At 32.7% G+C, this 26,712-nt stretch overlaps 1 protein-coding gene across 1 annotated transcript in view; it reads left to right on the top strand.

Moving 5' to 3' along the window:
• LOC114333032 (4F2 cell-surface antigen heavy chain) overlaps window positions 1-26,357 on the top strand; it is a 51,500-nt gene extending 25,143 nt beyond the window's left edge. Inside the window, exon 4 of the mRNA XM_028282848.2 lies at window positions 24,731-26,357. Within this exon, the coding sequence (XP_028138649.1) occupies window positions 24,731-26,263 (1,533 nt within the window). The 3' untranslated portion in view covers window positions 26,264-26,357. The remainder of the gene's footprint in view (window positions 1-24,730) is intronic.
• Window positions 26,358-26,712: the final 355 nt, after the last annotated feature.

Genomic DNA, 26,712 nt, shown 5'->3' on the forward strand with positions numbered 1-26,712 from the left:
CTGGGCGCTTGGGGCGGGCGCCCAGGGGCCCGGGCCCCAGAGGGGCCCGTTCCTTCTAATTATAAAAAAATAAAGTCGCTAAATAATTTACATATTCTCCGAAAAAAATCTCACACGAAAATACGCCAATACACTGCAAACGCTTTTGTTCTATTGTTACATCTCTTCATGCCTATACACAGTGCCGTAGCCTAGCCCCACAGGGGCCCCGTCTCAGTGTTTGTGGCGGGGCCCTTTTCCAAAAACTACAGAAAGTTGTAAGATTTTGCCATGCCATTGATTAAAAACTACCCAGGTAGTGGGTAAAAACTGTGTAAGTGTAGGTTATTAATCAATGGCCATGTCTCGAATTGTATACAAAATAATCGCACAAACGGAGTTTTTTTAATTTCATTTTGAATTGTGGGGCTTAAATAATAATTTATCTCACTTTTCGGCTTTAAAATAAGTTCTTTTAAAATAGGAACAAAATAAGTCCTTTAAAATAGTTAAACGAAAGACAAAAATAGATATACATAAATCTAATTTATAGATAAAGAATAGATTATTCTCGAAAATGCCAATACCCAAACAATAGGTACACACTCTTTCAAACATTCAAAAGTAAAAGTAAAGCGATTACAAAAATTGCAATTTGGCATTATACAGTGGCCTCTAAGGCTAGCACTCCAACTGTGATTTGTAGTCGCAGCGACAAAAATATCGCTGTGGCAGAAAATCTAGAGTCTAGAAAATTAGTCGCTGTTTTCAGAATCGCGAATTGAATGCTACAAGGATGTAACATCAGCTTTTAGATGTTTTTTTTTTAATTCAGAGATAAAGAAGAAGTCAAAACGTCAATTAATACTTTATGCGAGAAACATAAAAACGATGTTGATGAAACCAAAGAGAACTTGCATAATGAAATTACCCATTTTGTAGCGTTATGCCATAATTTGAAAAAACATCATACAATTTATGAAAAATTTGATTCTTCCAGGATGTAAAAACAACTTTTTCCAATATTTTAACTTTACTGCAAATTTATTTGACGATACCAATTTCTAATGCGTCAGGCGAGCGGTCTTTTTCGGCTTTAAAAAGAATAAAAACATATTTAAGGTCAAATTTGGGTCAAGAAAACCTAGACGCATTATCACTATTGTATATAGAGAATGGAGAACTAGAAAAACTGAATTGTGATAATATTATATGGCAGTTTGCGAATGTCAAGTGAAGAAAAAAAGTGATTTAATTTTTATCTTTATGTATTTTTTAGAATATGTTTTTTGCTTGTCATGTGTTGTTTTGTGGAACTTTCTGTATTTTGTGGATTATTTTTTATGTTTTTATTCTTCTTGCTTGTTTTAAAAAAAATATTTTATGGATTTTACAATAAACCTTTATAGTTAAAAAGTTGAAAGACTGATAAGTTTTGTACACACTTGAATGAATGAAGAAAGTGAAAAAGAAGTATATTAAAGTGTGTAAAAATATTTAATTTCCTTAGCTAAGCGCTTTCGACATATGTGTCATCATCAGAGCTAATGGTCAAAGTATATAAAAAAAGTACCGGCTACTTCGGGTTGTAGGTGTTTGCATTACGAACATTGGTCTGCTATGCAACTCCGGATGATGAAATATTACTTTTCTTTGATTACTGGATTTTAATTAAAAATAATAAAACAGTAAGAACAACCACTTAGACGTTACAAACATATAGATATTGGTCATGGTACGGTATCACCGAACCATTTTTAAGTGATGCGAGCATGACCCAGGTCAGTCAACTGCTCGCATCACTTAAAAATGGTTCGGTGACACCGTACCATGACCAAAATTTATATGTTTGTAACGTCTAAGTGGTTGTTCTTACTGTTTTATTATTTTTAATTAAAATCCAGTAATCAAAGAAAAGTAACATTTCATCACCCGGAGTTGCACAGCAGACCAATGTTCGTAATGCAAACACCTACAACCCGAAGTAGCCGGTACTTTTTTTTATATACTTTGAGCATCAGCTCTGATGATGACACATATGTTGAAAGCGCTTAGCTAAGGAAATTAAATATTTTTACACGCTTTTCACTTTCTTCACTTTATAGTTAATGCATGTGTTTTCTTGTTAAAAACTGACAACGAATAGCAATGAAGGGGGCCCCTAAACCTCAAGCGCCCAGGGCCCGAAGTTAGGTTAAACCGGCACTGCTGTAAGTTGTATCCATATGGAAAACTTTTTTATTATTAATTTTACGAAAAAAGTTATTCTTCATAAAAAGCTCTGCATGGTCCAAAACCTAAGATTCAACCATCAGATATCAAATTTTATGAATATTATACGAGGTATGTCAAAAAGTTTGAATTTCACTCAAGAGTAAAGTAGCTTTATTTTTCACAATATTGATAATTGCTATTATGAAAAGTTGTTTGGAATTAAAAACTATATTCTAATATGCAATTACATCCTTCTAATTGAAAAAATTTTTATTGAAAAATTATGGATAACTAACATTATTTTCAGTAATTTTAATTCTAATATCTCTTTTATTATTAATTTTACGAAAAAAGTGATTCGTAATAAAAAGTTCTGCATGGTCTAAAATACTCTAAAACCTAAAATACAACCATCTTATGTCAATTTTATACGAGGTATGTCAAAAAACATAAATTTAGATCAAAAGTAAAGTACCTTTATAGTACAAAATATTTCAATTAGAAGGATGTAATTACATACTGAAACATGGTTTTTAATTCTTAATAACTTTTCATCATAACAATTTTCGATATTGTGAAAAATGAAGGTAGTTTACTCTTGAAGCGAAATTCATACTTTTTGACATACCTTGTATAAAATTAATAAAATTTGACATAAGATGGTTGTATTTTAGGTTTCAGACCAAGCAGAACTTTTTATTAAGAATCACTTATTTTCGTAAAATTAATAATAAAAGAGTTATCAGAATTGAAATAACTGAAAATAATGTTAGTTTTCCATAATTTTTCAAAAAAACAATTTCAATTAGGAGGATGTAGGTAATTTCATATTAGAATATAGTTTTTAATTACAAACAACTTTTCATAATAGCCATTTTCAATATTGTGAAAAATAAAGCTACTTTACTCTTGAGTGAAATTCAATCTTTTTGACATACCTCGTATAATGTTCATACAATTTTATATCTGATGGGTGAATATTAGGTTTTGGACTATGCAGAGCTTTTTATGAAGAATAACTTTTTTTCGTAAAATTAATAATAAAAAAGTTTTCCATATGGATACAACTTAGAGGGACATACTGTATATAGTTATATTATCATATTAAATATAGATAAATGTAAATACACATTATATCTATATGAAATATGTCCACCGACAATAGCCATTTCCTATTTATTAGATTCACTGACAGTAGGTACAAATTTATGCTTATAATTTTTCAGAAACGAATAGAACTTGGATTAACTATTTCTTGTTGTATTTCTACAATAAATAAGAATTTGGTAATAGTAGGCAACCAATTATTCAGCCTAGGGGTACACAGCATTTAGGTATTTTTGTAAATTATTATAATTTAAATCTCGAGTAGTTGATAATTATATTTTTTACTAATTATTAAAATAAAAAAAGGTCGTAGAAAAAGTATAGTAATCTACTTGCACGTAATGGCTATTACTCACTCTGATAAATTACGACACTCGCCTACGGCTCGTGTCGCAAACTTCATCATCGTGAGTAATAGCCATCATTACATGCTCGTTGAATAATATACTATTATCTTCATTTATTTTAAAGTTGTACCGTTTTGAAGTTATAATTTTCTTAAAAAAATTGTACATTAATTTGTTTATAAGGGTTTTAAGCAAATTTGAGCTATAAACATTTATACTTTAATTAACAATAATGATAAAACAACTCAAAAGGAAAATGTTCGTATGTTTATTTTTGGCCAAGATATCGATATTTTAATGGCGCCCTATGAGGTGCAAGATTGACTTACAGTCAAGTAAGTATTTTTCGACGCTTTATTGATCGTAACTCGGCTTCTACGCATGCAAATGAGTTAATAGGTGATATCCATATAAAAATGGATCGAGTTCTTTTGCAGCATCATCATTGCATATAAAACGAGCATTCCTGATGTGGCGGCATACACACGTCACCTTGATGATGCTGCAAAAGAACTAGATCCATTTTATATGGATATCTTAGTTTTACTGCCTACAAGAACAGACTTAGTACCACCATGTAACTGTAAAAATTGCTCTAAGAACTTATGCAGGTGTAAAAGAGCTGATATTCCCTGTATTCAGATGCATGAAAAAAACTTTTTGTAAAAATAGTACCTATTAATAAATAATATCAACTTACTTTTAAGTTATACTTCTGAAATATTAGTTTTTAATGTTTTTTTTCCTCATTTAGTACAAAAAATAGAAGACAAAGTAAATAGAATGAAAGATGATACAAGGTAGAGTATCGCCGGTCCGGAATAAGAATGACGTAACTGAAAAAAGCCAAAATTATCAGGAGAGCAAAAAATCGATTTTTAAATATTTAAAATAGAGATTAAATGAGGAGTAATCGTCCAGGAGCATAGGCATGGCGTATATTGTTACAATGATGGCTTTTATTTTTATGCCAAATTGTTCGAATTTCATTATCTTAATTTAATCTCCCCATTTCAACCCTTTTTACAGTTGCGTCATTCTTCATTTAAAAATTTTTAAATATGTAAAATAGTGATTACATAGAGAGTAACCGTCCGGAGCATCGGTATGACGTTTATTCTTACAATGATGGCTTTAAGTATCATCCCCATTGATTCGAATTTCATTATTTCAATTTAATCGCCCCATTTTCAACCCCATCTACAGTTGCGTCATTCTTGATCTGAAAAGTTTTCCCTATAAAATTTTTTTTTAATATTTTTTTATGCCGTTTATTCTTACAGCGATGGCTCTTATTTTCATCCCTGTTGGTCCGAATTTCATTATCTTAATTTAGCCCCCCCCCCCATTTTCAACCCTATTTACAGTTGCGTCATTCTTCATCTAAAACAAGGTCTAAAATGGTGCGTATTTCAATAACGACGCAACTACCCTGTGGTGGCTTAGCACATAGTTACAGTTATGTCGCTTTTTTATCATATGTATACAGTATTTTAGAAGTTAGTTACGCAAAAAACAAGAATTGGCAAAATTTGCAGTTACGTTTTTCTTGTTAAATTTTATTAGGATCTTCAAAAATGAAAAATGAAGATAACGTATATATACATAGAAATTATAATTTGCATCGAGAAGTTAGCGCGTGAACCTTTACGCGGTGAGCCGATCTTGCGCCTCATAGCGCGCCATTTAAATATCGATATCTTGGTCAAGAATAAACTTACAACCTTTTGAGTTGTTTTATCACTATTGTTAAAATATAGATGTTTATAGCTCAAATTTGCTTGAAACCCTTATAAACAAATTAATGTACAATTTTTTTAAGAAAATTATCACTTCAAACGGGTATAACTTTAAAACAAATGAAGATAAAGTAATTTAACAAACTTTGTTAAAAAGCCTATTAATTAAGCTTTAAAATTTTAGAATTTAGAATTTAGAATTTAGAATTTAGAATTTAGAATTTAGAATTTAGAATTTAGAATTTAGAATTTAGAATTTAGAATTTAGAATTTAGAATTTAGAATTTAGAATTTAGAATTTAGAATTTAGAATTTAGAATTTAGAATTTAGAATTTAGAATTTAGAATTTAGAATTTAGAATTTAGAATTTAGAATTTAGAATTTAGAATTTAGAATTTAGAATTTAGAATTTAGAATTTAGAATTTAGAATTTAGAATTTAGAATTTAGAATTTAGAATTTAGAATTTAGAATTTAGAATTTAGAATTTAGAATTTAGAATTTAGAATTTAGAATTTAGAATTTAGAATTTAGAATTTAGAATTTAGAATTTAGAATTTAGAATTTAGAATTTAGAATTTAGAATTTAGAATTTAGAATTTAGAATTTAGAATTTAGAATTTAGAATTTAGAATTTAGAATTTAGAATTTAGAATTTAGAATTTAGAATTTAGAATTTAGAATTTAGAATTTAGAATTTAGAATTTAGAATTTTAGAAAAGAAAAGACTTTTCTATTTCTCATTTGCATGCGTAGAAGACGAGTTACAATCGATAAAGCTTCGAAAAATACTTATTTTGCAATTTGCAATTTGCATTGTACACTAATTTTACAATGTCTTGAGTTCTAATTGTTGGATTTAAGTTTAGTAAACGTTTTTTTCTTCGTTTTTTATTAAGGAACAAACATTATTTGAAACATTTTTTTATCTCTTTTAGTTTATGAGCCAGAGCCTTATAAACAAATTATAAACAACTAAATTCTTTATAATAATTTTTTGACCACTCGGAACGAAATCCCCCCTCGAAATTCGTAATCAGGAGCCAAAAATCCATAAGAAACCGTTGAGTTTTTCCATCAGAATTGAAAAGGACACGGTGACCTCTATTTGGCGCCTAGACTAATTGGTTTAATCGTTCGACATTGGAATAACATTGGTTCCGTTTATGAGGAGATTGTCGTTATTTTTTGCGGTTTAGATATTCTCATAAATTTTGTCTTCTTGATGTACATTGTTAAACCTAAAAACTTGTTAGACCTTCGGTCACCAAAAAACTATCCGTTCAGAAGAGGCTTCCGTTGTGGAGAGGTGTCCGTTAACAGAAGTTTTACTGTACTGAATATAATAAAGAAAGCTAAACCACGGTTTTATGAAATTTATGAGAAATATGTTGTCTGACCATTTAACACAAGGGGATTATTTTACCCGACTTTATAGGGTAGTGTATAATGCGTGTGTTGAGTAAAAGTGTCGATTTCATTGTCTTTAAAAAGAGACGCAAATTGTATCAGAACGTCTGCGGTTATTTCGTAGTAACCCCTTAAGAAAGTAGTCCGAGATAGTTCGTAAGCACTTGCTGTATCTAAAATAACCAACCCGAGATATCTCATTTTGAGCTACTTTATCGATTTATTTCATTCTTTCGAGCTGAGCTTTCGGAATTCGAACGAATTTAGACGAAGTAGTTGTTAAAAGATTGTATAGCGTCAATAAAACGGTGAAAGGGAGAAGGGAGCTTATCTTGTAAATGACCTCAGTATGTAAACAACACTTGCTGCGTCCGGTTGTGTATACGTAAAGATATTTAATGAAATTTAATCATTATTTTATTCACTACAAATTGTAGCCAGGGTAGTCAACATTCTGATGACAGTTTAGAGCTAGAACAGAAATACCTTAATATTATGAACCCACAACCTCCTAAATTATACTCTTTTATTAAACTACACAAAACTGACCACCCTATAAGGTCCGTAGTTTCTTTTTATACAGCTCCGTCACATAAACTTTCAAAAAAACTGTTAGATATTATTGCAGAATACACTAAATTTTCACCTAAATTCACCGTAAAAAATACAGTAGAACTAGTTAATAAAATACAACATTTTCAATTACCCAATAACTCCAGACTAATTTCATTTGACGTAAAAAACCTTGTTCCTAGTTTTCCTCCTACAGAAACTTTTGTTCTAGTTAAAAATCTTTTAGACCATAATAGTACAAATCCGATCATTGCATCTAAAATTTTACACCTTCTTGAAATTTGCATAAATCAAGACTATTTTGAATTTAATAATCAAATTTACACAAACAACAGTGCAGGACTTATTATGGGTAATCCTCTAAGCCCATTGCTATCAGATATATTTATGGACCAGCTTAAAACAACAATTTCTTAACATCCCGTATTCAAACAGTTCTTATATTGGTGGAGATACGTGGATGATATACTAGTATGCTTTACAGGAACTGAGGAACTAATAGGCAACTTGACCAATTTCTATGATACATTAATTCACTTCATAATAACATTGAGTTTACAATAGAAACAGAACAGAATAAGTCCATAAACTTTCTAGATGTAACAATTACCAGACTAAACAAACATGTGTTCTCCGTATATCATAAACCTACCCATACTGACACAACTATACACAATTCATCATCCCATCCTACACAACACAAATTAGCAGCCTACCATAGCATGATATATAGACTGACAGAAATTCCCATGTCAAAAAATAACTTCGAGATAGAACTAAACATCATTAAGCAAATAGCAGTAAACAATGGCTATAACGAACAAACAATTAACAAAATTTTAGACCAAAAACTTCATAAGAAAGTCCTGAAATTAGTCTATCCACCACCACAGAAAGAACCCAGTACCTTCTGCTCTATCACATATACAGGCAAGATAACCACAAAAATAGCCAGATACATAAAAAAGAAAGGAATAACATCAGCTTTCAGAACTAACAACAACTTAAGCAAATATATTAAAAACAATAAGAGCCGAAAGAGAAAGCAACTACAGAGTGGTGTTTACAAAATAACTTGTCGTGACTGTCCGAAAACTTACATCGGTCAAACTGGCAGAACCTTTGACAAACGGATAGCAGAACACAAAAGGGCTTTCAACAATAGAAAAACAGACACTTCTACATACGCATTTCACCTTCTAGACCATAATCATTCCTTTAATGAACAGTTTCAAATTCTTCATATTCAAAATAAAGGCCTTAAGCTATCTTTATGGAATCTATGGAAATTAATGAATTGCAAAATACAGATGTAATTCTGAATGACCAACTCGAGACAAACAGCTCCCCACTCCTCAACCTCTTCAGTTAAAGACTTTAAAATGCAAACCCATAGTTAACTAAATCACTTGAGAAAGGCACTCTGCTGAAACAGCTGTAGTCACATAGTTATAATAAATTTTGTGGAAGTATAGAAAACAAATGTTTTAAGTGTTTTATTGTTGAAGAAAAATAATGGTTTTAATGAAATAAATGGTTTGTTAAGGGGTTTAAAGTATCAAAACGGAAGATAATAGATAAATTTAGTATAAAACCCACATCTGTAAAAATCAGCGGGTGTAATTTCCTCACCAAAATAATCTTATACCTGAGTTTGGAAGGGTATGTCATAATCCGACAGGTATTTTCCTCACCAAAACTGAAATGGTTGTTTCAGGTAGATTTTACTAAAAGGCATTCAATGAAATTATTTATCTACTATAAAATTACAGTAGGTACCTAAAATAATTAATTAATTAGTTATAGTATTTTATTTTTAGTCATAATTGGAATTTTGACAAAAATGGCATGTTTAATACTTTTAATAGAAAGTAATCGCGGTATTTGAGAATTTTATTTTTTATAAGGTGAAAGTTTTAGAAAGTGAAGAAGTGTTCTGGAGGCAATAAAATAACTTTTAGTGCGAAATTGAATACTATTGGGGGAAATTTTACAATAACTAGAAGTAGCCTACATCATAATCATGAACCAGATCTGCAGAAGATAGATCGAAAAATTGTTTCTAACTCTTGTAAACGTAAAGCCGAAGAGAATATACTGAAAAACCGCCAAAAATCATTCGCCAAGAGCTTGCAGCTAATTTGTCTGAAACAATTACTACGATTGATGTCTGTTACATAAGAAAAAAAATATATAATTATCGACGAAAATGATGCCTGGTCGACTTCCTTCCAATATTGATGAGGTTCAAGAATTTGTGAAGAGCTGTGCTCAAAAAACAACCAAGGAGGAAAATTTTCTCTTTATAAACTGTGTCAAAAGTAAGATAACTGTATTTAGTTGTGAATGTGAAACAAATATAAGATTTTTAGCAACATTGAATTTTATACAGAGAGGGGCAAAATTATGGAATATATTCATTTTCTCTAAAATGGACGATTTTGGACAAAAAACCCCGAACCACGTCGATTTTTATTTTTAAATCACAATTTTTTGGCATATCTATATTTCATATTAGTGACGTCATCAATCAATCAATCAATCAATACTTACGGTAATGTTTATATTACTAAATAGAGAATATAACACCCTTTCAAATAAGCTACCACACGACCCCTATTCCCATTTAAAAAAAATCATTGATTACGTAATCACGCAGTTAGATAACGTTACTACCATGAAAATATAGGCCAAAAAATTGTAATTTAAAAATAAAAATCGACCTGTTTCGGGGTTTTTCTCCAAAATCGTCCGTTTTAGAGAAAATTAATTTATTCCATAATTTTGCCCCTCTCGTATATTATATGTATGGCACAATTACCGTACCACATATTATTTGCAATTATTCACTATTCATGGGCCAATTAATGGGCATTATATTTCTTTATTATACTGTTTACTGTCAAACAAAAAAAAACAGAAACTTAAAACAATCTTTTCTATTTCTTAAAATCAGAAATTTTTAAAGCTCTCGAAATTGAGTTTAATCCTAGTAAAGTTTTTGTAGATTTTGAAAAGGCTATATTTATGCATAATGCAATCATTCAAATGTGTCCAAACACTGAAATACATGATTGAAGATTTCACCTAAGTACACCAAACTTGGTATAGAAAATTCAGTATACGAAATAAGTCAGAAATTTACTAAACGCAATAGCAAATGACATAAAGTGGGTATTATATCGATCACGGGTTATAGTATAGAATTTGACGTTATCAAATGAATAGAATGTCAAATTTTGCTTTAAAATTTTGGTGCATAATTTCAGCTACATTCGAAGTAGCTTAATAAATTATTTTATTATCATTGATTAATAAATGAATAAACAATTTGTAAAAAAATTCAATGACATATTTTCTTTTTTTATTTTATTCACTTTGACGGAACATTTAACACAAGCATATCTTGTACGTTGTCAAAATTTATCGTAGAATAACATAAACTTATTTATCATAAAATTTTTAATTCCAATATAAAATTAGTTGTCAAAACAACTGATGATATATTATAAAAAACTTCAAAATGCAAAAATTCGACAAAATGACAGCAAAAAGTTCAACAAACTGACGGCCACAAAAGTAAACAAACCAAAACGTCAGAAATTGTACTTAAAATAATATGTGAAAACATTCCCAATCGTCTTTCTTTGTATCTGTCTCTTTTCAATGCACTGAGTCTAAATCGTTCATAAAAATAACATGTGTTTTTACTTAGTAACAGACGGCAGTTGGTTTGTCACTAATTTCATGCGTGGAAGAGAATGATGCTAGATAAAAAGTATGTGTTGTATCTCGCCATGTAATAATGACGCACGGGTAAAGACTCGCGAACTCAACTGTACAAATGATTCTGAAGTAGGCTCAAACATACTTTTGGCCTTACATTATATAAAACCGGAAGACGTATCAGATTGTTTTGTGTTTGATTTAATGTCATGCAAACTATAAAATTAATTTTTTTTATTACTGCAGTCTGCAAGTAAGCTGAGAAAAATGTAGAAAATTTACGTACGACTGGTCTATTATTTGACAAATAATGACATTATTTCGAAGTCTATTAAGTACGATATAACGCCAAAGGGGGTGTTATAGAAAAATACCGCCAAATTTAAATAACGAGTTAAATACTGTCATGTTGACAAATAAAACTCTAAGTAAAACTATGGGTACCACAATTACGTTACGACTATTTCTGGTAAATGTACTTATTCGAAAACTAATTTATTCAAAATTTATTCAAATTTTTTGCATATAAAGAATAATTTAGTCGAATATTAAACGTTGAAGGCATCACGGGTATTATAAAAATAAAATAATAACGCTTTCGGTCAACGTATATACCTCGGGCCGAAGGCCCTCGGTCTATACACTATTGACCTCAAGCGTTATTATCCTTATACCCTTGGTACCTTAATAACTATAATAAGTTATCAGTCTAATCAAATGACTATAATGGATTTTGTAAAGTGTGTTTCTTATTATAGTAAATAATAAATAATAAGTTATACGTTTGGCACATTATCTATATTATAAACTATTATTACATCGTAAGGAAATGAATGTCTTTTATTCGGATTTCGGATGCTTTCATAATAATCATTCTTAAATTACATCTATATTTTTTATTTTATTACCTGAGTGAGTTGGTGAGGAAAATACCTACCGGATTAATACGAACCCTTAAACTTGGTGAGGAAAATACCTGTCGGATTATATGGTTCTACTGGTTGGTGAGGAATTTACCTCCGCCCGTAAAAATAATAAATATGAATTCACTGTAAATTGAAAGAAGGTATTATAATATTTGTTTTATATTCAAAGAATTTTATAATAATAAGTATACCAATAGTCTAAGAGCTGGGAGCGGATTTTGTGCGTGATAAGTAATATGGAAAAACTATACGGGGATATGTTGAATTAGTTGTGAACATGACTTTCACCAACGGCCGGAAACCAGAGTTGGGGCCGAGGGTAGTTATAAGGGGTCAAAGTCGTGGTTTTTATTATTTTTTTTATGACGCTCATGATCGAGATAGTTCACCAAAATTTGGGAATAAGTAGGTCATGACGTACCTAAGTAAAATCTCTAGGGGCTCAACGCTGCGTGGCCGACAAAGGGGTGGGGGTAGGGGTGAATATAAAAAATATAAGGGGTTTTTTGCGACGTTTGTGATTGAGATAGTGCACCAAAATTTGGGTATAAGTAGACCATGACATAAATAATTAAAATCCCTAGAGCCGGAAACCAGAGTTGGGAAGGAAGGTAGTTATAAGGGGTCAAAGTTCCGTTTTTTATTATTTTTTTTTGTGACGCTCATGATCGAGATAGCGCGCCAAAATTTGGGAATAAGGAGGTCATGACGTAACTAAGTAAAATATCCAGGAGTGGAACGCTGCGTGGCCGACAAAGGGGTGGGGCAGGGGTGAATATAAAAAAATGTAAGGGGTTTTTTGCGACGTTCGTGATTGAGATAGTGCACCAAAATTTGGGAATAAGTAGACCATGACATAACTAAGTAATATCCCCAGAGGCGGAAACCAGAGGAGCGGACGAGGGTAGTTATAAGGGGTAAAATTCGCGGTTTTTATTATTTTTTTTGTGGAGCTCATGATGGAGATAGTGCACCAAAATTTGGGAGTAAGTAGGTTATGACGTAATTAAGTAAAATCTTCAGGGGCGGAACGCTGCTTGGGGTACAAAGGGGTGGTAGGTAGGGGTGAGTATAAAAATATATGGGTTTTTTTGCCGTCGGTGATCGAGATAGTGCACCAAAATTTGGGAATAAATAGATCATGAAATTACTAAGTAAAATCTCCAGGGGCGGAACGCTGCGTGGGGGACAAATGTTGTGCCGGGTCACAAAAAAAATAATACACACTGCGACTTTGACCTCTTAAAACTACCCTCATCCCCAACTCTGGTTTCCGGCTCTGGGGATTTTACTTACCTAAGTCATGGTCTACTTATTCCCAAATTTTGGTGCACTATCTCAATCTAGGACGTCGCAGAAAACCCCTTATATTTTTTATATTCACACCTATCCCCAACCCTTTATCGGCCACGCAGCGTTCCACCCCTGGAAATTGTACTTAGCTACCTCATGACCTACTTATTCCCAAATTCTGGTGCACTATCTCGATCATGAGCGTCACAAAAAAAATAATAAAAGCGGCGATTTTGACCCTTTATAACTACCCTCATGCCCAACTCTGGTTTTCGGCTCTGAGGATTTTACTTAGTTATGTCATGGTCTACTTATTCCCAAATTTTGGTGCACTCTCTCAATCACGAACGTCGCAAAAAACCCCTTATATTTTTTGTATTCACCCCTGCCCCACCCCTTTGTCGGCCACGCAGCGTGCCACCCCTGGAGATTTTACTTAGTTACGTCATGACCTACTTATTTCCAAATTTTGGTGCACTCTCTCGATCATGAGCGCCACAAAAAAAAATAATAAAAACGTCGAATTTGACCCCTTATAACTACCCTCATCCCCAACTCTGGTTTCCGGCTCTGGGGATTTTACTTAGTAATGTCATGATCTACTTATTACCAAATTTTGGTCCACTATCTCAATCACGAACGTCGCAAAAAACCCTTTATATTTTTTATATTCACCCCTACCCCCACCCCTTTGTCGGCGATGCAGCGTTCCGCCCCTAGAGATTTTACTTAGTTACGTCATGACCTACTTATTCCCAAATTTTGGTGCACTATCTCGATCATGAGCGTCATAAAAAAAATAATAAAATCCGCGACTTTGACCCCTTATAAATACCCTCGGCCCCAACTCTGGTTTCCGGTAGTTGGTGAAAGTCATGTACACAACTAATTCAACATATCCCCGTATAGTTTTTCTATATTACTTATCACGCACAAAATCCGCTTCTATCTCTCCGACTACAAGTAGTAGTTAGAATATTTTCCATTCAATAGAATATAACTCGTTATTTTTTAAAACATCACTTTACAAAGGTACAATGGTAAGATCTATTATTGGTAAGGGAGAAGTATAATGGTTTAAGACTTACAATATAATTTTAGGAATCGAAGCGGTGGGTGATTCTTACATTCCTGACTTAATTGAGGTAGAAAAAGATTTAGGTCAGGATGTTGGTGTCTCTTCCAATATTAGCTTGATATACTTTTCATGGAACTTTATTACAAATGTTTTCCTTTCTCTCGTGTAAACGTATAATATTTTCTTTTAAAAGTTTGTGTAAGTCGTTGTAACAATACAGACATACTTAAGCCTCTTAAACAAGGAGATTTAAAACTTTTACGAAGTTTCCGTGTGTTGATTAGGTACTGAGAAATTTCTTGAATATAAATAATCTTTTAAAAATACATATTTTACTTTTTACAGATTATATTTGAAGCATGCATATAGAGCCATTTAAAAGAAAACCTAATTAGAGTAGTTTATACGAAAAAAGTAACATTTAGCCACTTGCACAGACCGCCTAAATATCAAGAAATAACATACCTACAGTGAGGACGTTTGAGTTGTAACAGAGATACCAGATGACTGATTGGAGTCACTGTATATAACATTACCAAAAAAAAGCAGGCACCAAATTCATCGATTTTAGACTAATCTAACTTCGATTTTCGATTCTGTCGACTGAATTGAAAAATGGGCCAAATCCCATCTTAAAGGGACCCGTAAAAGTAAAAGACCAGGCAATCAATATGTCAACCATCGATTTTGGCCTAAGGGTGTGTCCCCAAAACTCCCAAAAATTTTCAAAATTTTAGTCCGATCTCTGCGGCTTCTGATAGAATAGGGAACTTACATATTTTTTATTTTATTTAGGAATTCGCATCAACCCAGGGCCTATTTTACCACTAGACCAGTGAGGCACCTGCCTCGGGCCCGCATTTTAATGGGGCCCGGAAAGATCATCAAAAAAATTTTATTGCAATAAAACAAGATAAATTTTCAAATTTGTCAACTGTGGTCTTAGAACCACATGAGCCACACTTTGAAAATCTTTCTACGTATTATCCACAGTAGAATCAGAGATAAATGTGAAGAAGACCAGGATGAAACACAATTTGGATTCAGAAATGGACTGGGAACCCGGGTCGCACTCTTTGCACTAAATGTATTATTGCAGAAATGTCGAGATCAAACGAAATACGTATTTGCTGTATTTATTGACTATGAGAAGGCCTTTGATCGAGTACAACATCACAAATTAATTAAAATATTAAAGAATTAAGGAGTTGATAGTCAAGATGTACGAATCATAGAAAAATTATACTGGCGTCGAACAGCGACAGCTTGCATAAAAAGAAAATCAACAGAAATATGCAAAATACAAAGAGGTGTCAGACAGGGTTGTATACTGTCCCCACTCTTATTCAATTTATATTCAGATAGAATATTTAAGGAAGCGCTCCATATTTTGGAATGGGGTGTGAAAGTTAATGGAATTCTGATAAATACAATCAGATATGCAGACGATACAGTTATTTTAAGTGATGATATGAATAGATTACAACACCTTTTAAATGCCATTGACACAGTGGGAAGAGAGTTTGGCCTAAACATAAACTGTTCAAAAACAAAAGTATTTAGCCGTTTGGCCCATCAAGATTCACAGTTATATGTTGGTGGTCATATAATTCAAAGAGTACCCAGTTTTAAATATCTTGGTTGCCATATTACTGAACAACTAGATCCAGATAAAGAGATAAAATGTAGAATCGAGATAGTCCGCACGACATTTTTAAAAATGAGGTCATTCTTCTGTAAGGATAACTTGCAACTTAAACTTTGAAAGCGCATGATTAAATGTTACATTTGGTCAGTCCTCTTGTACCTATGTTGTCGAAGCATGGACATTAAAAATATCGACTATTAATCGTTTGGAGGCCTTTGAAATGTGACTGCACAGACGTACACTGAAAATACTATGGACGGCTACTCTGACAAGTGTCGCAGTCCTTAAGAGAGCAAATGCTGCCCGCGAGCTGCTTGATAACATCAAATATAGAAAGATGGCCTATTTTGGACACGTAGTAAGGGGAGACCGGTATAATATTCTTCAACTTATTATGATGGGTAAAATCGAAGGACGCATAGGAATTGGTAGAAAGCAGGCCTCTTGGTTGAAGAATATCCGGGAGTGGACAGGAATAGAGAAAGCAGAACAACTATTTAGAATAGCTCGAGACAGAGACAGTTTCGCCATGTTGAAATGAAAATTATGTATTGCCTCGGGCCTGATTTGAAGTAAAATGGGTTCTGCATCAACCCGAAGGTTATTAGCGAGGAGCAGATTTACAATATTAAATATTATATGTATATTTATAAAATTAATAGCTTTTAAGAAGTTTAAAATATTTGTGAACGAACAATTTGCTTTCTCTAAGTTTATTGGAATACCGTAAATTCTTCTTGCTGTGGAGAAAACTGGACAGTCTACAATTATATGTTTCACCGAGAGTTTAACGTTACACTGATCACATTTCGGTCCGGGTTCTTCTGTAATAAAGAACTTGTGTGTGGCACTGGTATGACGCGTTATTGTCACTTGATCCCTTCTTTTGGTGGGGAAACACCTCCATGGTTTAATGTTCGGTTTAATATTCCAAAGATTGGACACTGAAAATTGCCACCGGTTTTGCCATTCACTTAGAATACGCGATTTGATACACTTGAAACATCACTAGTTGTCACATATTTCACGATTGTAGAGTCAGCTGAGTTGACGGCTTCACGCGCACACTTATCTGCTTCTTCATTACCTCTAATACCAATATGTGATGGAATCCAAATAAAGATTACCTCCTTATTACGATTTTCTATCTCTATCAGATTTTGTTTTATTTTTCCCAAAATGTGGTTATCTGGGTATATTTTTCCTATGGATTGTAGTGAGCTTAGTGAATCAGTCAAAATGATGAATTTCTGATTTGGTGAGGATATAATATTATATATCAGTGCCCCGTATACGGCATATAATTCTGCATTAAAAGAACTGTAGTGTATTGGCAACTTATACTTTTGGCACATATTAGAGGATATTACTGCTGCTCCCACTCCATCTGTTGATTTTGAAGCATCTGTTTATATTTGAGAGAAATTTCTACAGTTTATTAATAAGTTTTGCAGATTTTGATGTATTATACTATGGTTAGTAGTATGTTTGTCCAATGAAGTTAAGGTAGTTATTATTTTGGGCACTCCCAAAGTCCATAGCGCAACAGGTTCAAAACTAACGGGAAAACAAAGAGGTAAGGTGGTGTTAAGAGATGAGAGATCCATTTTGATTCGGTGGTAGAAAGGTTTGTGTAGACGTAGTTTATTAGAGAAAAATGTTGATAGTCGGTTAAGGTGATCATATTTGAAGGTGTGGTTGTTAGGATTTGCATTTGATTTAATTGCATAGGTTAAGTTTATTTATTTCAAAATTTATAAATTAGGAAAATCTCAGGAGGTGTAATCAAAGAAAGTATTCCACCTGTTGTCAATCTGGTGGTATGGGAACGATATTTATCAGTGGCGGCCGGTCAGGGTCGGCAGGGTCGGCAGTGCCGACCCACACATTTATATAGATAGATTTTTTTAATATTTGTATCTGTGAAGTAAAAAAAAATCTGTCAGATAATACAGACTAAATTTTATTCATGGTTTTTAAAAGGATTTGATCAATCCGAGCGTTAAGTGATCCCTGCGCATAACAGACTTCTCAAAAAATGAATGATCCGAGCCATTCATCTGACTTTTCGGCTAGCCGTACCCAACGCATTCGTAGCTGACGATTTACACGTAAAACTCAACGAAATATCAAGTCGATGAGCAAGCAAACATACATTCTCTCCGTAGGCAGGTACGGCATATTTAAATCTGCCGGTCGGTAGTGCATCGCCAGATCGCATCGGCAGAAATTGCCAAAAATAATCACGCCGTTTTACGTCGTTTAATTGATATTGTAATTTTTATTGATATTGTAAGTTGTCAGGAATTATCATTTAGTGGACATGATGGATCGAAGCATTTGTTAAAAATCCAAGTAATTATAGAGAAAATAATAAAATTGTTTTAGAAATATTTACTTTCTGATTCGAAGTGTATTCTTAATACAGAATGAACTAATACATATAATAAAATAGTTACATTTTGAATAACGTTATTGAATCTGAGATTTAGAAAACCATTTGCTTTTCGCTGAAAGTAGATGAAACTTTTGATTATCATGTCATTCACAATTATCAATTATTGTTGTTCCATACGCGTTACGTCGTTACGTGGTAATATTTATGAGAGGTTTTTAGATTTTAGAAACGTGAGTAAAAGCAATAAGGCAGAATATATTTTTGATGTTTTAAAGAATTTTTAAAAAATTTTTGATATCAAAAATAAATTTATAGGGCAAACTGGGGCAATCTTATGACGGCGTTGCTGTGATGTGTGGTAAATTGCATGGTCTCATAACTAAAACTAAAACTACATATTGCATCACAAGCTTTATTTACTCACTATTATGCGCATATAATGAATTTAGTTTTGCATGATACGTGTAAAAAAATAAAGAATATCGTCTTTTCTTGCCAGTTTAGCTCACCTAAACGGATTACTGCTTTAGAACAAATTTGTTTCGAAAAAAAAAAGCGAACAGTTTGTCAGACGCGATGAAATTTTAAATCTCGGTTAGTTTTATCTAAGCAGATTATCTCTGGTAGTTTTAGTATCTGTAGCAGATTTTCGTGAACAGCTTTTGGAAGTTTTTGATTTTATTATCGAAGGCGACGATTTTGAAATTGGCGATACCTCGATCCGTGAAGCAATCGATTTGAAAACTTTCTTTTAAATTTAAATTCTTTTAAATATTTTTAAGACAAAGTTTGCCCAAGATATTCATTATTGTTCAAAATCAGTCAACTGACATTATTTATTCAGAAAATAGAATATGAAAGCTGGTGCAAAATCTCAGAGATTTTCGTAATGATAGTAGTTTCCAATATATACGCAGTGACATTTTGGACTCGCTTGATATTTCCGAACCATTCCAAAAAAGACAACAACGTGATACATATCTCGAAAAACGAATAGGTATATCTTGAAATTTTGGGTACCTACTAATATATGCAAATATAGATACTCGTTTTTCGAATTTTGAAGATTTGCAAATTTTTGACCTCTTTGACGATTCAAAATTTTAAAGTTACCTTCGCCAAAGAATTTCCAAGATATTTATTATAACAAGTTAGGTACTTAAAAATTATGCCGATCCAAATATTTTCAGACACTGGGATAAGTTACAAAATATGTATGTATAATTTTATGTAGTAAGTACTGCAATTCGTTATAACAAACTGTTCATCAATTATCTTATCACCACTACCACCGATTTCTGCCTCAAATAAATGGGATTTATCTTGTCTCAAAAGAATCAACACGTATAGTCGAAACACCATGAAACAAGAGAGAATGCCAAGTACATCAAATAAAAAAAAAACAAAAACAACAAAATCTCCTATGATGATTTAAGCCTTTTAGTTTGATGGTATACCTATATGAGGAGACAAAAGAACCTTGCCGACCCTGTCTCCAAGGCCACGAGCCGCCACTGATATTTATTGTCGTTTTCTGTGCTACTTCGATTAATAACTTACTTAGAAAAATTGAAGTTTGAAAATTTTGGTTTTTCGACATTAGGTACTCAAGTTGGGCTAATAACTATAACACGTATTGGGCCAATAACTGAACGATTATAGGATGACTTTAGATGTGTCTAACGGCGTATAGCTCGATATATGAACAAATTCGAATTTTTGAGTTACAGGCCTCATAGGTATGATCAAATCCATTTTCTATGGAAAAAAGGGGCTTTTAAGCTCACTAAATCCTATAATACCTTCAGCTATCATATTTGACCTTGCATACATCAGAGACTATCAGACACATCGGTTGAGTCGTTTAAAAGTTATCGAACTCCAAAAGTATAATCCATTTAACAATTATCGCCGAAATGGTCGACTTGTAGTGGTTACCTAGCCATCCCAATATTTTTTTCAATCTATTCCTAATAGAAAAAAATCTAGTGTACATTTCTTGCACGCAAAGAATTATATTGAAAAAAGAATGGGATGGCTGGAATATGAACTCGGATTGCCCTAACATAAGTTTAGTGTCGTAACCACTAGATCATTTGGGCGATAATGCGATAAAGGCGGTCATTTATAACGCTTAACATGTAATCGAGAAACATTACATTCCAGTTCACACATTTAATTTATAAAAAAACTTCTGAAACAACACAACTTCTGAAAAATTCCTGATACAAGAATAGAAAACTGCTGGGCACACTATATTCCAGCTACAAAAGAGCTGATATGAATATTACGTGCCGCAGAATTGCATCTTTATTTTTATGAAAAATAAAATTATAGTTTTATTTTGAATTTTTTTTCCATATTTGCTATGTAAACGCGCCACAAAAGAGTACCTTTGAAAAAGTTTGCAGTTTAAGTCTCTTTTGTGGCGCGTTTTACTTCAAATATATATCATTTACTATGTAAAAATCTTTCAAAATAAAACTATAATTTTATTTTCCATCAAAATGAAAATACATTTTTTTCTACGAGCGTGCAAAAATTTCTACTTTCGCGCACGCATTTTAGTTTAGAAAGTTTCACTTTTCCGCACGCGTGGTACTTTTCCGCACGCGTGTTACTTTTCCGCACGCGGTTTTTACTTTTCCGCACGCGTGTTAATTTAGATATGTTAATATGGCTTTAAATAATTATAATACATGCAATAAACTAATATTTAGATATTATTTACTAATTTATTTCAAATATATCTTATTGTGTTCCTGTTTTAATGAAATTAACGCGACAATTCGATGAAATAAAATTATTTTGACATAATATTCGAAAGTCAAATCGGTAGACAATAACAGTCGTTTTGAATCATCGTCATGGAAACCAAGATCGTCGTCATGCTAACTAATTATATTGAAAGTTTGGTTTTGACAACCTTGTCAAAGAATTAGTTTGTGTATGTATTTTCATATTAATTAAATTAATTGATTAAGATTTGGTAATTTTTTAAAGACTCTTAGAAAAAATATTGTTCCTAACTCTTGCAGAAAGTCTCTTTTCCGCACTCGACTGCTTGCCGAACTCCCGCTTCGCGTCGTTCGGCAAACTGCAGTCGCGTGCGGAAAAGAATGACTTTCTGCACTTGTTAGGAAAATAACTATTGCGCCACTTAATATTCATATCAGCCCTTTTGTAGCTAGAATATTGTCTGCACCACTCATTTTTACGGCGTTTAGCGGTTTTTTATGCTTGTTTAATATACCGGGTGTCCACTTATATTTTCCCCCATTTTAACTGCCTATAACTTCTAAACGGCTCAAGATAAAAATATGCGGTTTTCACTGAAATGTTTTATTTTAGTAAAAGTTTTGTCTGAATGGATTGAATTTTTATTTCGCTTTCAAATACGAAATAAAACATGGCGGATTTTTGAAAAAAACGTTTTTGACTTTTTTTAATGGAACACCCAGTATATTCTTTTGTAAATTGAAAGAAAGGTCATTCACCTATCTAGCGATATAAAGTTTTTCAAAATCGGTTGTCAAATCACTGAGTAATTAATTTTTAAAATGAGAGGTGCAACGTGGATATCAAGTACCTAAATAACAAAAACTAACCAAGTTACAAAATGTATGTGATTTCCACATTGCATCTCTCATTTTAAAAATTAATTGCTCAGTCATTTGACAACCGATTTTAAAAAATTTTATATCGCTGGATAGATAAATGACCGTTTTTTCAAGTTTTTAGGTAAGTGGCCATTTTTTATATCGCTTTTAAATAGCAAATGTCGGAATTTTGAAAAAAAAAACGTTGTTGACTTTTTTTATTAAAACACCCAGCATATTTTTTTGTATCTTGGAAAAACGGTCATTTACCTATCCAGCGATATAAAAAATTTTAAAATCGGTTGCCAAATGACTGAGCAATTCATTTTTAAAATGAGAGATGCAATGTGGAAATCACATAACATAATATCATTTTGCTCAGTTATGTTATTTAGGTATGTGATATCCACGTTGCACCCCTCATTTTAAAAATTAATTACTCAGTGATTTGACAACCGATTTTGAAAAACTTTATATCGCTGGATAGGTGAATGACCTTTCTTTCAATTTACAAAATATATACTGGGTGTTCCATTAAAAAAAGTCAACAACGTTTTTTTCAAAAATCCGCCATTTTTCTTTTCGTATTTGAAAGCGATATAAAAAATTCAATCCATTCAGACAAAACTTTTACTAAAATAAAACATTTCAGCGAAAACCGCATATTTCTATCTTGAGCCGTTTAGAAGTTATAGGCAGTTAAAATAGAGGAAAATATAAGTGGACACCCGGTACAATGACTTATCTATATATCATGTATGTATGCAGTGGCGTAGCGTAGTGAGGGCGGCAGGGGCGACCTTTTAGGGGGCGGCAAAATTGAACCAACATTCGCCAACATATCATCGTACAAATAAAAAAGGCTAAGTATTATTCAATCATATTCGACAGTACTCCAAATCTTTCTCATAAAGATCAAACAAGTCAGGTATTAAGATACGTAATAATTGAAAATCAGGAAGTAAAAGTAATGGAATCTTTTATAAATTTTATTGAAACTAAAGACAAAACTACTGAAGGAATTTCAAAGATGATTTTGGACAAGATTCAAGCTGATGGCCTAGATATGAGCAACTGTAGAGGCCAAGCATATTATGATAATGCTGCTGTTATGGCTGGAAAGAGTAAGTAATATTCAGGAGTTCGGCAAAGAATTCAAGAAATAAACCCTAGAGCTGAATTCGTACCTTGCTCAAATCATTCGTTAAACCTAGTTTGTTTACACGCTGCCTTTTTTCAGCACTTTAGAACGTTGCCATTCTTTTTTTTTTTTTTTTTTCATCAACACATCGTTGGGAAGTTCTGATAGCAGCCGCAGTAAAAAGGGTTCAAGACACGCGGTGGAGTGCAAGAGGCGATATCGTAAATGTGACATGGCATCATTACAAAGACATTCTCGTCACTTTGGGAAAACTGACAGAGGCAGGTGAAAGCTTAAACACTAGGACATAATATATGCAGGTGCTTTACTACTTTCGATGCACTCATTGTCCTTTCTTTGTTTTTTGGGCCTGTGGCAACAGGTGCTACATGAAGTGAATAATGAACAAAAATATTTACAAACAAGGGGACTTGACATAATATTGTGCGCGTAGAAAGTAAATGCTTTGCAGATGATATTGACAGAGAAAAGGGAGGAATGAGCAAATGGCGCTGTAACTTATGCAAAAAATATGTGTGAAGAACTGAAGAATTTCCATAAAACCTCGGAGGCGCATAACAAAAAGAATATTTTTGATGACGGAACTAGAGGTGCTAACTTGTCTTTTGAAAATGAGTTGAGACGAAAGCTGTTTTCTTCGTTAGATAGTTATTGTACAAATTCGTGAGCGTTCTCAACAGCTACAGAATTGGACGGATAATGTTGCATATCTAAGTAACGCCGACTATATTATTGGATCCAGACAACACTGAATGTAATCTATACTACGCATCTAACGAAATTGACGAGCAGGATTTCAAGCTGGAAAGACTTCGACTGCGGACTTTCGTTGCTGGTACAGGCAACGAAAATAATGTTTCGAATATTTTTCACAGTTGTTATAAGCAATGCCAGCTGTGAGAGAAGTTTTTCAAAATTGAAGTTGATTAAAAATTATTTCAGATCGACAATGAGTACTCTAAGACTAACTAAATTGGCTATTTTGTCTATTGAGCAAGAGGTGTGTGATGCGATAGACATTGACGGTGCAATAAAAAACTTAACTCTTACAAAAAGTAGACGTATAAATTTTTAATTGAAGATGAAAGTTTTGTTTTTAATACTCAGATTACTTTTCAATAAAAACAAAAATATAATAATAGTATCGTTTTAGTTCTAGTTAAAAATTGATTTTATTTAATCCTGTCGATCGTCAAGGTGTACCTAATCTTAAGTGATAGGTACATAAGTTATATCAATGTATCTAATTGGTTAAAGTAAAAGAATTTTTGTATTAATAAACGTGATTGTAAAACTTAGATAACATTTTTTATTTAAAATCTAACCTGTATAATAGAATAATGCAAAATAATGATGACTGTTCTTGTCGAAAAGTTCTCTATAAATAATGCATGTAATGTATAGTATACATTAAATTAAAATACCTAAATAAGAGGGCAAAATTGTCTTCCGTCCCGGGCAGCCGACACCCACGCTACGCCACTGTATGTATGTATACACTTACTTATTTTTTTCTTTTTCGTTTTTTTAGGATGGTCTTGGAAAAAGTCAAACTTTCGGAGTTCAACTAACTTTCCGAAATCCTCCAGACAATTATTTCTTCATGTCCTGGAATTGGCCACTGATTAGGAAAATATCAGCATGGATTTATCTGTCGGCATTAGTGGCAATGCTAGCCTTGGTCATAACAATGATCTCTACGCTACCAAAAACCTGTAATCCTCCAACATACTGGTATCAAGGAAATCTACTATACGAAATCTTTCCTGCTAGCTTCTACAGCGGAAAGAAAAACATGGAAGGTGATTTTAAAGGAATAACTCAGAAAGCTGATTATATACAGAAGTTAGGTGTTCGAGGAGTAAGATTGAATTCTATATTTCCAAATCCAAATTATCCCCACGACTTTGATAATATTACAAGTTTAACGGACATAGCTCCTGTTTTGGGAAGTCTAAGTGAGTTTAATGTTATGGTCAAACAACTAAAAGCAAGAAATATTTCGGTAATATTAGATCTACCATTATATCCTTATATTAAAAGCTTAGCTCACAAAAAAGTGAATACAAGAAATGAAACTTACCCTGAATCTAACGTGGAGTTTTTAAGACAAGAAGGAGCTCGAGAATACGATGTGGTAGAGCAGGCAATTCTTCATTGGATTTCTAATGGCGTGGAAGGATTTTATATAAAAGGTCTAGAAAAACTACAAGAAGATTCAAACTTGGTTGAATCTATAAAGCGTTGGAAAACAATTCTTGGAGAACATAGAGTTCTTATAGTAAGCGATACTTTTATCTCTTCCTTGAAACCACCTGCGTTAAACTTTATTCTAGATAAGGTTGATTTGGTTGATATCAGGCTAGATGTAAAGCAAGGAGTTAATTCCGTAAGTAGACAAATCAAATCTTTGCAAAATAATACATTATATTCGAAACCTGGAATGCCATGGATACATTGGTCAGTAGGGGATGTTAATTCCCAACGTTTAGCTAATATTTTACCTTCTGGCAACTGTACCCTAGGGGTTACCCTCCTCCAACTAATGCTTCCAGGTACTCCATCAATTTTTTATGGTGACGAAATAGGTCTACCGGAAATATCGGATTTGACAGGAGAAAGGCAAGATATTAGAGATTTGCATCAACTTACGATGATGCCTTGGAAAAATGAAAAACGGGTAATACTTCCTTGGATAAACGGCGATGTTAACATACACGGTAAATTTGACCAAATAAACCTAATTAACAAAACCGTAGAACTGAGAACTGCATCTCCTTCTATTTATATGAACTCGGTGTACAAAGAAGGAGTTAACAAACCAAACATAGATGTGAAATATGCTGAAGGTGAGTTGTTGGTAGTGCAGAGATGGTATCCAAGAAGAAAAGCTTTCATTCTGGCTTCCAATCTGGGCAACAAGATGTTATCCACGGATCTTTCTAAACTTCTTTACAGCGGAGAGGTTGTAGTTGGCCCACGACCAGATTCTAAGACTGGTACAATAACATTCAAACATATTTCATTATGGCCTGGAGAAGCTGTCATTGCTATGCTCACATAAATTTTGATGTATTATGAATATAACTGTTTTCATTTATAGTATCTGTATCTGCGACTGTACAGTTTTTTTTTTAATTATATTCGTAAATCGAGAATGTTGTTTTACTTTTGTATCATTTATTAAATTAGATAAAAATGCGAATTTAAATACTCCTTCCTTCGATTGTAAGTAGCCACACCCACACAAGAATACATAATATAACCTATTTTGTCGTTTAAAATTGTTTGCTTTCTTTAGAACACAAATTTGAAAAAACTAAGATAATAGACTAAGAACGATTTCATGTATAAAAGCATTCGTTTCATGTATAATGAAAAAACTAAGAAAGATTGGACGACATCGGAGTCGACAAAAGAGATTCTAAAATTATAGAGGCTGTTTATTGGAATCAGACAACAATCATAAAGACAGCAATCATAAAGATAACACGTCAAGGACGATTGAAATAC

Source organism: Diabrotica virgifera, chromosome 4 (assembly GCF_917563875.1).
Source record: "Diabrotica virgifera virgifera chromosome 4, PGI_DIABVI_V3a".
NCBI lineage: Eukaryota > Metazoa > Arthropoda > Insecta > Coleoptera > Chrysomelidae > Diabrotica > Diabrotica virgifera.